Genomic DNA, 18,004 nt, shown 5'->3' with positions numbered 1-18,004 from the left:
CACACAATAATAATAATAATTTTAAAAAACAAATCACAACCGCTGTTTGCAGTTGTAGCACTGCTGTTTTGCAATGATAACCACCTGGCATGTGTGTTTTCACAGGCATGATTGACTCGTGGTGATGGCAGCTGCTATGTGGCACTATAGGCTGCAGCTGCTCTGCACAGTGTCGTGCTGATGTTTCAGTCACAGCCGCATGTCTCTTGTGAATAGGCCGTGATATTTTAATGCACAGTTTTTGTAGATACCACTTAAACCCGTACCTTTTATCACGCTGCATGAAATAAAACCCTCCAAAACTTTTTTTAAATGACATCAGGGAGACATCATGCTATGCTGTCATGCTGACAGATATATATATGAGAATGTGTGAATCAGTCTCCTTAGATGTTTGAGAGCACGCCCCCACCCCCACTCCCAAAATGAGACAGGGATGCATAACTAGATTTAAGGTTATGTAATGGTGACTGGAGGCATGGAGGATGTGTATAATCCACTCTTATTTGGGTTAAACCCATCTCTCTCACTCACTCTCTATCTGTAAGAGGACAGGGGCCTTTCCTCTCCACCTCATCCAAGGCTGAAAATCACAGATCACTTGTCACTCAGTCTTTTACAAGTCGACTCCCCAAACATCTCAGCTCCCAGGAAACGTCTCTCAGCGCCGTCAGGTCTCTGGTGTCTCGGGTTCTCCCCCCACAGAGTGATTGCATTGTTTGGAGACTCAAGAAAATCCTTTCTCCAAGTGCTCAAATGATCCATCGTATAACCCAGAAACATCGTCAATTAGCAAAACGTCTTTATTTAAGATAACAATTATTGGCTCGGTCAATTATATGTCATGCACTAGATGACATGTTTTATTTGTTTGACCAATGGTCCAAACCAAGAGTATTATAGGACACTAAGATATCTCAAGTTCTCACATTTAAGACACTGTGGGTTTGTGACATTTTTGCTTAAATGATGAGTTAAAATAATTGCTACAGATTCATTGAGCCTGAGGATCTTAACAGTTACCTTAAAGGAGACATGTTATGCATTTTCAGTTTTCTCTAGTGTGTTATAGAAAGAAACACAGCTTTCTAGGCAGAGGCTGACAAGAGCAGCTGCAGCACTTGACAGTATGAGGGAAGCCGTGTGTTTTCTGAACATTAGAGCACGTCAACCTTTGCAAGTAATAACCATAATAAAAATAATGAGCTTCTAGAATGGCTGTGGACACATTGAATACCCGGATGGTTTCTACTGGTGCACAATTGTGTTATTTTTCTCAAATCAAAGGTTTCAATTCATCCATTATCTCTACCGCTTATCCTTTGATGGCTGTGGGTGAGCTAGGGCCAGTCGACATTGGGGCGAGAGGTGCGTTCACACTGGACAGGTCACATTATGATAAACAAACATTCACACTCACATTCACAACCACAGGCAATAAAGGGTTCACCAATTAAACCGGCCATGCAGTTAATAGTTTTTAATTTTGGGGGATTATTTAAATGACCTTGTAGCAATCATATCAACATTAATACATTGATATCGATGGACTGATTTCCCTGTGCTATAAAATAGCTTTTTAGTCTGAGTTTCATGTCTTCACATGTGGTGTCTTTAGTATACAAATCAAATTCATGCCTTTAAAAAAATAATCCATTATGATATATATATATTTTTGTAAAAAATATCAAGCCCTTCCAGATTATATTTAGAAGAGACAGCTGTGGATAAGCACACAATGTGTGTATAATAATGTCCAGTACATTACCAGGGAGAACCTGATTGTACACAATAAGATTGTGACTGGGATACAAGACAAGGATCGGCATACAGCACACTCGTTGAACTGAACAATTCAGCTTGTCATGGAACAATTCATCGTGTTTATTGTTCGAAAATCTGCAGCGCTGTGGTTGCAGAGCCCAGATAATATCGTCTGTTTTCTCACCACATCTGGTGGGTTTTTTCCCGATTTTTAAACCTTGCATTTTGTCACATGATGCCGAGAAACCACTCCAAATGGACCATGGAAAAAAAAACGCCATTGTCTCAAACTCCATGGAGAATATGGGTTTAAGTACATTTAAAATTAACAGGGACATTTTCTGAGGCTGTCTTCAAAATGTATCACATCAAACTGTGAATTTGCTGCCTGTCTGTACGAGGAACAGAATAAATAGAAATAGATATCACTATTTTCTTCTGTTTGACGTGCAGAAAACCACATACAGCCCCACAACTTCTGCTTATTTGTTTAGTGAAACAGCATCCATGATTAAATATCCAGTGTAATCCTGGTGAACGTCCTATGAAGCCTTCACACACACACACATTCCACAGTGGTGTGATTGTAATCTCTGATCCATGCAGCTTAAATCCTCATAAATGTTGAATATTTGATGACTTTCCCATTGATGGAGCAGGAAGCCCGGGCAGCCTACCTCCGCTCGCTGCACGTACCCACAGGAGGCTGTTGTTCCTGACAGTGCTCCTTATCTCAGGGAAAGCATCTGAGCCATCAAAGCTGACACGACAGTGAACGCCAACGCTAATGTGCGATCGCACGATCCAATCATAATTTATTTCTGATAAGGCATTTAGAATGAGCTATTTATATCAATCAGAATGCATGTATGTAAAGTCTGTGTGGGTGGGTGTGTTCAAATGTCAAGTCAAGTCAGTTTTATTTGTATAGCACCGAGTTGTCTCAGGGCACATTTCACACTCTTTAGAATATTATTGACAGAGAAACTACAATCTCCCTTGAGCACTTGGCGACGATAACGAGGAACAACTCCCTTGTTGAAACCTCAAACAGCATCCGGCTCATCGTGTGTGGTCGTCTGTCTCGACCGGTTGTGTTGAAAGACAGCGAGGAGAGAGAGAGAGAGAGAGAGAGAGAGAGAGAGCGAGAGAGAGATGTTGTATCTCTTTTACAGTCTGACTGCTGCTCGCCTAGCAGGGACCGTAATGATGGTCGTCAGCACTGGCTGGTTGCTAGGTAACAATTACCTGACTGTGCTTTGCTTGCAACGAATAACACAGTTGGTCGTGTGTGTGTGTGTGTGTGTGTTTGTGTGTGTGTGTGTGTGTGTGTGTGTGTGTGTGTGTATGTGTATGTGGAGAGAGAGGGAAACGGAAAAATACAGCAAAGTAGATCACGACCAAGTGTCTCCACTTCTGGGCAGAAAATACCCCACATCATCAGAGTCAGGTTCATAGTGGTGATAATATTAGCTCAGCTGTGTCTCTGAATTGGAATCACATCTTAAATTTATATTATTATTATTATTATTATTATTATGCCAGATGATTTAGTGACCATCGAGCCACAACTCAGGGCACATGACTATTCCCCTGCTTTGAGACCATTTTCACTTTATCGGCTGCTACACTGATACCTTCACTCAGTTTTAGTCATATTGCAAAAGCTAGACATGCTCAATCTGCTTGTTTCCCTTTTAATAACGAACCGTCTAGTACTTCATATCAGCTGACTGACCCTGTCATCCTGAAGCCCGGAGCCAGGAGAAACTCCTCTGCTCCTCCAGAGGCCGACAGGAGGCCGTGGCACCTCCCCTCAGAAGTGCCTGCCAGCGCCCCCAGACATGCATGATATATTTGGAGATCATTAAATGGTCCTAAATGAGACCCTGGCGTGAGAGCGGGCTCCGGCCATCTGGCCCCATTGTGAACGCCTGAGCTCAGTTCAAACCCAGTCAGCAGCATCAGCACCTCTGATTGGCCGGAGGCTGAGTAAGCCTGAGAATTCTGGCCAATCAGATACTCGTTTAATCAATTAGCCAAACCTCCCTCGACCTCTAAATTTCTCTCTAAATGAACCTTCCTGTTAACTCCCCTCTCCTCTCCTCACAGCGTTGATACGGTTTATTTCTTCTAATGATCTAATGAAATAAAAGCAGCTGGAAATTAAATCCAGTAGGTTGAGAGTCACAACGTTTGATTCAGATGGTGCAATATTAATCGTGATGTGAGCGGCGTGGCTGCAGCGGTCAGTCTGCTTGTTAGTTCCTCCTACCATGATTCCATGCTGCTTTAAGACGTCATCAAACTCAAGCTTTTTATTGAGACCCCTCCCAAAGTGCCATATTGTAGGTTAAAGTATGTTTTATGACAAATAGATGATGTAGGTTACTTACTTCTTTATTTTATATTTCTACCATGTAACTAGAAAATAGTGTGTAGGACTGTTGTGGCTAGGCAGAGGCGTGTTTTCTAATTGGTGTCGATGACGCTTCTAACGCGTGACAAATTAATCAATGAAAAAAAAAGAGGAATACATTACTTCCTGCTTCTGTCTGCTGCACCAGCCTTCACCTGAATCCTGGAGGAGGATGTATTGCTGTCGTGAATGTGTCTGAGCAGAGAATCTCCCGCTGCGTTGTGCATGTGTGAAAGGCAAACTGTGGAGAAAGTCCAGACCCGCTTCTCCAGAGATCCTCCACACGACGTGCCTGAAAACAACAATTGATTTTTTTTTTATCAATTAATCAATTAACTACAGATCTAATGTCCTTTTTAAATTGTCTTAGAAAGATTAGCATGGCCTTTCTCCTTTAGTATCAATAGAAATGTTATGACCTTTCATGACCTTGCTTAAGGTCACCATGTACGTAAACAGCAAAGAGACGACTCTGTTTTCTTTACATGGAGTTTTATTCACCTGAGCTGTTTATGTCTGTCTCTTGTTTTCCAGGTAACAAGCTCAACAAGGACCTGAAGCACTACCTGAGCTTGAGGTTTCAAAAGTCCTCGCCCGACCATGAGCTGCAGAAGACCATCCGAGCTAATCTGTATCGCCATGCTGTGCCTTGTGAGTAGAGATGTCACGATAATCAGAAGCTGGATGCTTGAATTGGGACATCTGGCTCAAGAGTGATGTCCTTAACTGCTCTTGAGCATCATTTCCTTATCTTAGATGCAGTGACCCACTTTCATTTGGCTCCTGTCTCATTTGTTTCGTCTCCATTTAATCTCATCCTTCTATTTCACTCACGCACAATAATTCTGTTTCTGAATCTGACAAACGAGAAGAGAAACAAACACAACGAGCAGTTCACACCAGCGCCGTCTCTCATAGGGCATTTTGTGTTTACTGCCCATTAAAGCCACTCGTGTCAGAGCTTCGTTTTTGCAGCTGTCAATGAAATATACAAAAAGTGTGGCTCAGGCCAAACATCCTGCACCGTGCCAGACTCCACAGCTGGGCTCAGTTACGTCACAAACCGTTGGGTCTGCGGTAGGGTGACAGAGTCCAGCGCTGCTCTGTTCATTTGTGTACTGTTCTCATATCATGTCTGTTGTTTCTTTTTCTTTTTTTAATTCATGTTTGTTTGAGTTGTGATGACCACAAAGCTCGAGGCAGAAAGTGTTTCAACAAAACTAGAGAGTGGTTTTTGCTCGCTTCCCCCTTCCCCGAGGTATTGTTTTTATTACCACACATATGCATAGACATGATTGAATCAGCCAAGGTTGGGATCACATCATTATTCATTTAAAAAGCCACATCCTCCTGTGTGACTGTGTGTTTGTTTCCATGTGTTTGCATCGCAATGCTGCCTGATAAATTGTGGCTTCTGGAAAAGATTGATGTCTGTTGTTTTTCCTCGCTCTTGCCTTTTCCACTTTCTGCCTCTCGGTCTCTGGCGGTCTGTCATCCTGCGCTGGGCCATGTGACCCGTAAATCCGCCTCTCTTAGCCTCCCCTGGTGCCCTGCCCGGGATTATGATGTTCTGATATATTGAAAATAGATTCCTGCCTGATTATGTGATGAACATGTCGGGCTCTCACAGAGATCACAGGACGATGGGGAGGCCTCCGTGTGCAGAGGATTGACAGTAATGACATTAAAGTTGAATATAGGCTAAATATAAACGCTAAATATGTTTTGCCACTGATGGTATTATAAGGCCGTCAGCGGATTCACCAGATGATTAAATGGGTTGCAATTTCTTTTTTCGTACTTCTCACAAATTTTTACGATGAAAAACTGGAGACATTCAGCCCCTGAAGCCTCTAAAATGCCCTGAAATGTAGATAATAAAATGTACAGAGTCTTATCACCTATTCAGGACTAAGAAAATACTGAATTAAGTGAAGCACGCCTCTAAAAGTCCTTCACATCAAAGACCCATAACAATATAACCAGTGATGAAGGGTCACAAGCAGCCATTGCTTTTTCTTAAGGGGTCAGAAGGCCAAATGCCACATAAGGAATGCTGAGTTGACATTATTTAGTGTGACCCTTTGAGCCGTCTTTAACAATAACAGAATAATCTATGATCCAATCTGTTTCTGATCCAAAGTTTACCATAAATGGACTGGTGTGAGCTGTTAGATTGGAATGGTGAAGGCTTACTTTTGCCTCAAAAGAACAAAGACAATATCGATGTTCAGTGAATTGCCGAAGTTAGGTTAGCCTTTCAGTCGATGACTTGTGAGATCACAGAGAAGAGGAACGATGTGCAGCTTCAGGACTCGTTTCTTTCCGTTGATCTCAACAAAACAAAGTCTCATTATTTTGTGATCTGTGCTCTTTCATTTGGCTTTGCTGCAACTACAAAGAAGTTCCTCATGCGATAATGATTTAGACTCTTGTGTAATGCTTTTTCTCATCTGCAAGCATGAGGGGGTCTCTCAAGATAAATTGTTTAATTTGATGTACAACTTTTGGACTCCACCTGGAGAAGTGCACGCCACTACAGAGCGGCAATAACTGCACATGCACACATCCACGTGCATTCCAAGGTAAGAAGCGCCCTTGGTGTGTGCAGCTGTCCATGTGTGCACCTGCAGTAATGACCAGTAATGAGAGAGTAATGACCAACATCCACATTCTGATTTGCAGGAAAACATTTGGCAATTTTAGCTGATTGAAAGTTAGCTATTTGGGATTAGCCAAATTCAACAATCACATATTAAACAGTAGCTGTGTCATCGACGGATGTGATTTAGAGACTCCAGTTGTGCGAGTGCAAAAATAATAAGTACAACTAGATGGTTTTTAGAGTTGTTCATGACGCTACTCGACAATGAATTAAGTTTCCTCCATCTGGACCGGCTACACGATTCAGTGCTGTTTTGACGTCAGTGCAGAATAATGATATAATAATGGAATAATGGAACATTGACGTGGACCATTCAGCTAAATTAATACTATCAATTTTATTATTTTAAATTAATTTAGTTTCTGCATTACAAATTTACTTGTAATGCAGTATTTTTACAGTTTGATATTGATACCTCTCCTCCGCTTCTGTTTCTCAGCTAACCAATGCACACACAGGTGAACACCGAGCTGAGTGTTTCCTCAGTGCTATTCCTGGTGCGTGGTTGAAAAGTGACTCACAGCACCAATGTGTAGACCACTTGAAACACCTGAGCAGGTCACTGCTGAAATGAGGCATCAGCTGCAGACACGTAACAATGAAATATACTCCGTCAATGTTCCATGTTGCACGTTGTGTGAGGCATGATGGAAGAGCTGTTGTTGAGTTGCAGTCACGTGAACACGTCCATGCAAGGAGAGCTGCCCCAGATGATTCATTAATTTGAAAAATTTTCCTCTTGTTCGGAATTGCATTCTCAAAATATACAAAATTATTTGGGTCACAATTATATAATATATAATTACTTACTGAAATTGGTGAAACTATCAAAAAGCGTCATGTCTCCCTAAAAAAGTGTGTGTAGGGGGGAGGACTCTGGATCCGCCCCTTTGTGCAGATCTATACCAAAATATAATGGTTTCTTCTCATATCTAATCTTTCCAGCAAGTCGTGAAAATCTGTTCATATATTTTTTGCGTAATCCTGCGAACAATCAAACTAAATATTCCGACAAACCAAGTGTGCGGTAATCCGTCTAGTTTTTTTGTGTAATGCTGCTAGCTCACAGAAAAACAGCAAATATACTGATGAAGACATCACTTCCACAGCGGAGGTAATAAAATAAATTACCAATGTCATGACGAGTGTATCACAGGCTGTACACAGATAATACATTATGAAAAGTTTTTGTTTAGTTTTGGTCTTTTAAAAGCGAAATATCTGTGTTTGAGGTTTAATAGCAATTTTTTAGTGACGTTGCAAATTTGTTGACTGCGATTTTTACCCGATAAGGACTTTTTAAAACGTCCACATGGTGCGTGACACAGTACTGAAATATTGATATCACCCCCCCGCCCCCTCCCTCCTCTCTCCCCCTCTTTCTTCCTGCCCATGCCTCTCACCCTTTCTTTCTCTCTGACCTACTCTCGTTGCAACCTCCTGTTTATTGTCTCTTGGCCTCTCACACACATGCAAATATTTTCTTGGCATGACAAGGCATAATGACAAAAGCAGTCAAATAAAAGCCACACTTCTGGGCCCTCTGTTTCCTTTGTCCGTGCCTCCTCCCCCTCTCCTGAGCACATGTGTTGCTCTCTCTTAACCCTGTGTGTGACTCGAACAGGTGTCTCTCCCTCCACTACAGGCCGAGGTGGGGTTTCTCTCTGGCTCTCTGGTTTTGGACATGTGTGGTGTGTGTGTGTGTGTGTGTGTGTGTGTGTGTGTGTGTGTGTGTGTGTGTGTGTGTGTGTGTGTGTGTGTGTGTGTGTGTGTGTGTGTGTGTGTGTGTGTGTGTGTGTGTGTGTGTGTTTATTTGAATAGCACCACCCCCCTCTCCTCCTGTCAAACCCACCCTTCTCCCCTCTACTCCATCGGACCGCTGCCACAGATGGCCATTGTTATCATGGGCAGCAAATGTCACAATTGATAGAGCAGTCGCTCTCTCATGGGATTCATTTCCCTCTCACGTCTACAGCTGCTGCTCTGGGATGAGGGTTATCTCGGCGTCATCCCAGCGTTTGAGCCACAGCGCGAACCAGCCCACCCCACCTGATCTGCCCCCCCCCCCTCACTCCACCTCACTCCCTCTCTTTCTCTCCCTGCTCCCTCTTGCTCTCTCGCTCCTTCTCTCACCATCGTTCTCTCTTCACTTTAAATCCTCCAGTGAGTGTCAGCGTCCCTGTGGCTCAGCGGTGGCGGCTGCCGTCCTGTCTCTCGCTGTCACACTCTAGCTGCTCCCACCGTCTCTCTGCCTCTGCTGCTCTCACCCTCCATCTCCTCCTCTCTCTCTCTCTCTCTCTCTCTCTCTCTCTCTCTCTCTCTCTCTCTCTCTCTCTCTCTCTCTCTTTATCTTGCTCCCTCCCCTCCTCGCTGTCCTTCACTCCCTTGCTTCCTTGTTTTCCACTCCACTGCCGATCTCGGGGAAAATCATTGTTGGAGACAAATTTCTCTGTTTGCCGCTCACACAAAGAAAGGGATTACGGCTTGATTTGCTGGCTCCGGGCACGCTCTGCATCCAGGCAAGTGGCAGCTCCTTATTTTCTCCTTGTGCCCTCCTTCTCCTTTTTTTTTTTTCCCACTCTCATCGCCATCCGCCATCCAAAGCCTGTGATGTATGCATGGCAGAGTGTGTGTGTGTATGTGTGTGTGTGTATGTGTGTGTGTGTGTATGGATGATGCTGTGTATATAGGCTAAGGGAATCAGGGAAGGTGGGGGTAGGGGTGGGAATTGTGTGAGGGAAATAGAGGGGCAGGCTCACCCGGAGCAGGCACGGCCAACCCAGAGGGACAGATGGCCAGTAGCCGTGGTGCTTTTTTCCTCTTTGGTTTTCTAATTCACCCTGCAGGCTTTGTGTAAGGCCCACTAGTACACAGACCTTCTTTTCAAGCAGCAAGTGATGGCTGCTCTCCTGAGCTAGAAGGGGGGGGTGTATGTGTGTATATCTGTGTGTGTATGTATCTGTGTGTGTGTGGTTGTGTGTGTATGTGTGTGTGTGTTAGTGTTTGTGTGTGTGTGTGTGTGTGAGTGAGAAAAATGGACAATGTATAGGGAAGGAGGAGGAGAGGAAGGAGGAGGAAGAGGAGGGGGTTGCTGTAGAGGCAGAGCCGGTTTTTAAGGGGAGGTTAGGATAGGAGAGAAGAGGACAAGAGATGAGATGAGGGGGGGGGGGGGGGGGGGGGGGTCACGAACCTCAAATGCATGGAGGTCAGGTCCAGATGCTGCTCAAACAAAAGGGTTTCTCTGGGGGGAACGGCAGGGGGAAGCGTGGCACTCGCCATTGTGTGTGTCGCTGCATTGCAGGGTGCTGCCGGGGAGCCTTATGCTAATGACGGCCATTCATTCTTGCAACGGTTGAGTGGGCCCCAGCTTCTGTTTGCCTGCTTTGCACATATGCAAGGTTCATATTTTGTTAATGTGAACAAATATCTGCTGCGCCAACGCACGATTCGCTGTGAAAACGCCGAAGGGGTGGGAAAAAAGGACGGCCTCCCAGCTCATTGAGGAAGCTGGTCAAACATGTGTTTATGCATCGTAATGATGTGTGAAGACAGGTGCAGCCTGGGTGTTTGTTTGTGTGTGTGCATGTGTGTGTGTGTGTGTGTATGTGTGTTTACATGGGCTATGTGTGTGCTGTGAACGTTTGTGTTGTCGTATTAATGGCCATATTTAGCACATTTTACAGATACACTAACAGGCATCATCTGTTCCCATTGAAACAAATCACATTGCACACACAGGCCAGAATAACTGCTCATCTTCCTTCCTCTTTTATCATCAGTGTGATTAGCAAGTGGGAGGAATCTGGCACCGGAGGCTGTGGTCTCTGACGTCGCTTTCGTTATTGACAATCTCCTCCAGGCCCATTTCAAAGGCTTCTTACGGTACATTATCCAGAAGACACCGTAGCATTAACACAACCTCTGGTTCTGTATCTGCACCTGCAGAACAGACTGCACCCTCAGCCTGTTCTGACATTCACTTAATCAATGCTGATCGGCAACCACTGTGATCGTGAGCATCCAGTGTAGCTCACAGTATTCACAGCTCTTGCCATTCAAACTACTCGTATACACGGTTCCTCGCCCGTGTCAGACAATGGGCCTTTGATCGGGTGAATATTCTGGTAATGAACGATGCGATGACAGCATCACCAGTCACTCGGCTCAACTTAAAGTGATCATTGTCTGATTAATGAACCTCTATCTTGTCCGACAACAGCAGAAACGTTTCATCAAGTCGTGTCTGTACGAATGCTGGTGAAATCAGTCCCGAGCGTTCCTTCGTCCAGACAGCAGCTCTGTTTACAGCCTGATGGAACAAAAACAGAGCTCTGGATTGTCGATGGAAGCAGGTGTGAGCTCTTTTCACCGTTTGCAGTTTGACGATCACATTTAAGGCAGCTAGCTCAGTGTGTCTCGTCTCTGCTGTTGTCGGCGGAGTGTGGCAATGATAACCCTGTTTTTGAGGTCAGGGAACTGAACTGTGCTAATTCACTGACAGAACAAAGATTCTCTGTTATGATCATGAAGTCTTTTGAAGACTAATCTGTGTGTGAGAGTCTTGTGATGATTTGGATGTGGCTCTACTGTGGCGGGCCAGCGAGCATATATACTGTAGCTCCAGAGTGTGTGTGTGTGTGTGTGTGTGTATGTGTGTGTGTGTGTGTGTGTGTGTGTGTGTGTGTGTGTGTGTTAGCCTTGATGCCTCCGAGCAGTGAGCGTGATGATGGCAGATTGATATAAAGGCGGAGATGCTCCACACAGAAAGAGAAAAAGATTAAAACCTTTGTGTTCATGTGGCTGCGTATATGTTTCCACCATCTCTACTCCTGCCGATAAGCTCCTCTTACACTGGTCATCATTTGTCACCAAGGAAGTTGTGTTTTCATCTGGGTTTTTTTTTTTCTTAGTCAGCAGGACTACTTTCCACGAACCTTGACAAAAGAATGCTGTATGGAACAGGAAAGAACCCAGAACATTTTGGGGTGGATACAGGAATTTTATCGTCTACGTTTTCAACAATTTATCAGGGAATAATTCATGGATCTAGAGGGAAAAACTCTGACATATTTAGGGGACTAATATCTATGAGAGTGTACAACTTGGTGCAGCTTGATTGAATTTAAGGAGACTTCTGAGTGCTCGATAGTTCACATTAAAGCAATTCCTGCAGGTTCTTCAGGAATTAGTGAAGGAGATTTAAGGTTTTTGATGTTTGTTTGAATATACTTGATTGTCAGGATGACACTGTAAGACTGTAAATGATGAATGACATGATTGTTTGAACCATTATGTCAATGTAGGTGATCCCTTAAGAAACCTTTTAAGATTTGGGTTAATTCTCTTATTGCTTACTTGCTGTGAGTTCGATGAGAGTTTAATGTATGTGCAACACATTTGAAGCATTTGACCAGGCAGCAGATTGATCTATTTTAGCATAAAAACAGATTTTCTTTAAGAATCATGTTATATCTCATCTATTTTTGGACATGCTTGCAACAAAGCATATTTCTCCAGCTCCCAAACTTTCACCTTAAAAACAGAGTTAGTGTGAGTTCATTGAGAGGGTGGCTGAGTCCGGACCACGTCTATCCACACAGAAAGCTGCAGTCCTCTTCCCTCGGGGCAGCTCCTGGGCTTTTGTGGTCAGGTTGCCTGGGTAACGCTCAATGACCATGCAGGTACAGGCCTGCGCTGCCAGGTACAAGCTTTCCTTTGCTCCGCCAGTGGACTCCTAATGAAGTCCAGGCCCTCCGATCCAATCAAACCATAGTAAACAAATTCAACCTGTGGCCAACTCCGCACAAACTAATCCCACACCGAGAACGCTAACCATCAACTGTCACACTTAAACCTCTGCACCTGTCTATTTATAGCTTTTTACAGAGCATGATGGTGTATCTCCGTCCTATCTTGACTTGTTACCCTCGTCCTCTTCCGGCTGGCCTCTTCGCCCTTAACCCCTGAAGACGTTTTCTCAGTCACGAGAGCTGCATGAAGCTTAGTGTTTATCAGGAGAGACCATGTGTTAGGTAATGACAACAGTCTATATTTATGGCTCAGATAGCAGGAGAAGGAAAAGGGACGAGGAGAAAGACGGAGGGAAAGGAGAGAATGAGTGAGAGAGGGAGGGAGGCAGTGGGCGGGAGTATGCGGGGGCTGTGGGGCTGCAGCCATTGGCCTCAGACAGGAACTGGAGTGTGAATAGCTCACATTGGCTTAGCCACTAAGCTGGGCTGGACCTCTAATTTGCTCTGCTCGTGGAGCTTTGAAGAGAAACGGCAGCTGCCTACTAGCTGCCTGCCTGAATGAGCTCACAAGCCGGGAGGTAGCAGTCACTCACTCACTCACAGTGAACTGGATGATCCATGGACGGTTTGGATGGAAGAGGGAGGGCAGAATACAGCCTGCTGGGATTTATCTTTTTGAATATTTCTGTGGAATAACGTGCGGCGGGGAAAGCAGCAGCGGCGGTGGCGGTGTAGAGGTAATTCTGTGACATTTGCTTCATGTCCTGGGAATGATGCCCCGGCTTCCGAGATTAGATTGGAAGAGATGTGGGTTGGGGAAATAGATGGATACATGCAGAGGCAGAAATACAGAGGCAGGTGTATTTATTATTGGATTTGATTGGAGACTGTGGGAATCAGTGCGTGTGCTGATGTGCTGATGTGCTGATATTGATAAGCTGGGATGTGTTGTACCTTGTGTCTGTGACGATGGCGGATCCGTGTGTGCACACATATGCATGTTTGTCTGTCTGCTGTTAGAGGACATTATTACCAGTGTCTGCCATTGGCTCGTGCTACCTCATCTTCAGCTTCATCTTTTTTCAATCTTCCCTTCATTTTTATCTCATGCACCAGCTCCCTAGCTTCAATCCTTAAAATAACGCTCCCCTCTCCTTCCATCACCTGTCCTCCTCTGTGCTTTCTTGTAGGTGAAAGACAAACAAAACCCCTGCCGTCTTTTGTGTGATTTTCACAAGATTCCCAGCTTTTCATGCTTCAGAGTGTGTATGTGCTTTCCCACAATTCATTTTAAGCCCCCCCGCCCTTACTCCCTCATTCTTCTCCCCCCCCCATATTGAAAGGGGAACAGCAGGAGAATAGTGGCTGGGACTCAGCTGTGAGGAGTGTTGTGGCGCGAGCTGAAAGAATGGCCTGTTGTGTTGGGCAGCAGCAGTATTGTGTGTCTGGCCTCTCTCTCCCTCAGTGTCCCTCTCCTCTTTAATGGGTAACTCCATCATCCCTTCATTCAAACAATCACAGCGAGGAACCCGCTTTGCTCATTTAAAAAGATAAAATAAAATAGGCTCTTTGATACAGAAAGCTCTCCTAAATGCATTTTTTTGTTGCTAAAGTTCCAACGAAATTATCTAACACAATTTTTTCATGTAACAAATGTAGATAAAAAAACACACTATTGGACTTAGAGAACGTACCACTGCCAAAAGTCCCCTTAAAATCCATCAAACTGCACCAAACAGATGTGAATTTGTCAAATATCTCTTAATGTTTAAGAAAGCGATGCAATCATATGTGGATCTGCTCCCTGATCAGGTTCTGCACAAAAAGTAATGGCTTCTTCTCTGACCTATGTCACATCCATCCACGAACTTTTTTGTAAAAACTACTTTGTGTTTTTGTGAAATGAGGCTAAATAACAAACAAACACAGATAAAAACCTGGCAGGTAATTGATCAGTTATTCTGTTTTTTTGACAGAATTAATCATTAGTAATTTCTTGTATATAACTGTGTGATTTTTGTGTTATGCTGCAGTTATACTACTCTGGTCATCTTGGAGCTTGCTCTGTTAAATCACAGGTTTTGACTACTGTTTGCATGTGGGCATGGTTTTGCATGTGTGCGTCATCTTGGGAGCGAGAGGAGGCATTAAAGGTCTTCGCTGACGCTTCCCCCAACCCCGGGGCAGTTAATTGAACCTAAAACAGCATGGCGTGCTACTAGCAGCACCTCTGCTCTGATAGGATCTGGAGTGGAGCTGCTATTTGCTTAATCATTAATCTGAGGGCCTCCGCTACATTGATTCTCTCCCCGTTCCCCTTCATAAATCATTATAGGGCAGCAATCCCTTTAATGGGGGGTTGCTGGAAGTGCTGATTGAACACAGCCACGGCACTCAGGATGTAATATTCACCTTGGTCCTCCAGGTCAGATGATCGGCACCGAAGGAAGCAGGTCGAGCATCTGGGCAGTATTAGAAGTCCAGCCATGACTGTGAAGATGATGTGAAACACGCCTCAGTTACAAAGAGATCAACATCTGTTCCTAAGAAATACATACAAAATGTGATATTCTGTATTTGTCCTATTAGAATCTTTTGCTGACACTGTAATGGAAGCAAATGGTCATCTAACCATAGGTTGTGGTTGAGACACTCCCATCATCTGACCAGTGTATTAAGGGACTACTTGTGTAGACGAGGCCTTAAAGTGCTGCCTCAATCAATGCTGCTGCGGTAATTGGCTTAGAGGCCCATGAGAGTTCCCTGCTAGCTCCCTGTGTGACTGTTTGCTTTCTCTGCCCCTCCTCTCCACCGTCCGCTCTGAGACGTGTACGTAATTTCTGCTCACGTCACCCCTCAGCCTCTGTTTTCATAACACACACACTTCTCCATCCACACCGAGCTTGTGTTTGTCCTGGAAACACGGCGCGATTCGTGCTGCAGCTCCTGCTTTGGATTCTGTGAAGGAAACAGAGTTAGCAAAGCACTAGCCTAAGGGTAAGATTAGTTTTTTTTTAATAAAGGTGATGTTCAATGTGACAAGGAAACCTAAATTATTTTCATTATTTAGAAACCGTTAGAGCCTTGTTTGGAGTGTGTCTCTTTAAAGAGGCCTTTTCTCTGCTCAGTTTACATTCCCGCCATCGGGCTAATCTTGCTCTCTGGTCAGTTGGAAGTTGCTTGTTCTCGTGTGACCCCCCGCCCTCCCCCCCCAACCCCAGTCACGCATCACCAGCAGGGGTTAAAAACAGCAGATGTTTGGCTGAAGCGGTGTGTGTGTGTGTGTGTCTACGAGTGTGTGTATGTGTGTGTATGTCTGTGTTAGACAATGAGTGGAAGCTCCCCAGACCATCAACAGCAGGAAGGCGATTGAGGGTATCAAATGTCACCAGAGTGCTGTCAGGCCCACTGTCTATTGTTAATACACAGAGGAGGATGTTTTTTCAGGTGGGGGGCTGTAAGGGTGTGTGTGGGTGTGTGCATATGTAGGACGGTATTTCTGAGTACATAGAAATGCAGAACAACGTCTTTTACAGTCATTATATAGTGACCTGATCAAAATCATCTTGTGTCTCCGATGACAAAGATGTGAACAGTCAAATGGAGCGTGATGTCATGCGGGTGTGGATGGAATGGATGGTGTTCAGGTTGTCTTGGCCTCAGGTGCCAGTGAACCAAAGTGAACCAGCGGTCAGAGCGGGACATCGGAGAGAGGCTGCGGAGGGTCAGGACATATATATATATATAAATATATGACTTTTCACGTGTGTTCCGCAGAAAACATACTGAGAGTCAGGTTTAAGAGCCATGAAGTCCGGGTTAGTGTTATTGTTCGTTACAGGAGAATTGGTAAATCTGTTAGGAGTGTGCTGTTCACACTTCTAAAGCTGCTCAAAGGATCAAATGTGAAAAAAATAACAACTCATGCATTGATTATTCTAATATGTTGATTAGTGTTTGCCTTTTTCCTCGTAGGGTGTTAGCCTGCTAGCATTTGAAACAAAGTACAGCCAAGGCTGATGGGAATTTATTAGTAAAAAAATGATGATGGGGTCACTTTGGCGAGTCAGGGGGTCACTATTACAGACGTACGTTACTCAGACTTCATCTATTGCTTTTGTCCTTCAATTTTCTCAATAACCACTCATCCAATTAACTTCGAACTTTGTGTGTAACTAAAGGAAGTGCAGTGTCGACTTTGAAGTTTTTAGGTTGTTACTTGATATGACTATTACTACACTCTACAAGGGCACTGCAGCACCCAGAACATTTACAGCCTGAACATGTAGGGTTTAATTTCTTTATGCAATGTAGTTTTAGTCTGTTTTTCATTTGCAAACCAAGTCAATTGTGCATTTTAAGGTAGATTGTATGCTGTTTGTTTTTGAAACCATATTGATACATCCAAAATATGTCATATAGATTTGATGATAAATAAAACTGCACGTACAATCAACGCTTTAGCTTCTAACAACATATTTTGAACAGCCATTACTATTTTATCAAACCACAATTGTCAGCATCATACGGGTATATACAGGGACAGTGCATATTGATAACCTTGCTGAAATATGCTTGAGTTTGCAAGTAATGCTAATGTTAATTTTGTCATCCCTTGGCAGGAAACAGATACAAAGCATCACTTTTAAGAATGAAGGCACAGAAAACACAAACAACAACCACAAGCAGTGGAAATATGCTAATAGAAACAAAGCCCTGCACTATTGGGACAAGCGTGATCACTCCTAACACAAAATCAACATGACAGCACATTCAACAAATAGCATGACAGCAGTCAACAAATCCACAAATCAAGACAAACAAGCAACATGAAAACACATCTTTCTTCTTGTGTTCACAAGTTTTACACGACCAGGCCTCTGAGAATGAATGGTAGTTTGTCGGTTTCCCATGTGTTCCTGAGGGGCTCTGACAAAAAAATGCAGATGGGTCAAAAATACTGTGTCTTTTAGAAGAGCGACAAAATGAAGACACAGTCTGTTGGTGCTTGACATGTTGGCAAATCTTAAAAGTTATGATGATACATTCAGTAACAATTTCAAGGCAGCCCATCCAGTCTATCTGAGTCAGGACCAAAGTGAAGAACCAACCAGCTATGGAGAACAGCTAAAAACAACAATGTAAATATAGCGTCACTTAAAGGTAAGACCTATTCAATGTAATTTCAGATTCCGCAGCACATCACGCTACATGTGGCTCTCTCTCTGTCAGGCTTGAGCCCCTTTTAGACAATACAAACCTTCACTCTGCCACATGAATGAAATATTTAGTCAGCCTCCACAGATAACAGCTTCCCTCTCAACCGGCTCGCATCAGCCAACCAGAAATGGCTGCAGTGCAACTTCATTTCATGTAAAAAATGACATCTATTTAATCCTATTTTTT

General features: G+C 43.9%; 1 protein-coding gene across 10 annotated transcripts in view; it reads left to right on the top strand.

The window, feature by feature from the left end:
- Positions 1-18,004, top strand: part of LOC128443066 (membrane-associated guanylate kinase, WW and PDZ domain-containing protein 1) — an 88,555-nt gene that overhangs the window by 22,413 nt on the left and 48,138 nt on the right. For 9 of the 10 annotated variants that reach the window (XM_053425781.1, XM_053425780.1, XM_053425779.1 and 6 more), the window contains exon 2: positions 4,718-4,834. In XM_053425781.1, coding sequence (XP_053281756.1) covers positions 4,718-4,834 — 117 coding nt within the window. Of the gene's footprint in view, positions 1-4,717; positions 4,835-12,807; positions 13,336-18,004 lie in introns of those variants that run through there. The other variant, XM_053425782.1, reaches the window with a different exon arrangement.

This window comes from Pleuronectes platessa, chromosome 6, assembly GCF_947347685.1.
Source record: "Pleuronectes platessa chromosome 6, fPlePla1.1, whole genome shotgun sequence".
NCBI classification, from domain to species: Eukaryota; Metazoa; Chordata; class Actinopteri; order Pleuronectiformes; family Pleuronectidae; genus Pleuronectes; species Pleuronectes platessa.
The sequence above is the reverse complement of the archived record's forward strand: the minus strand, read 5'-3'. Positions and strand labels throughout refer to the sequence as shown.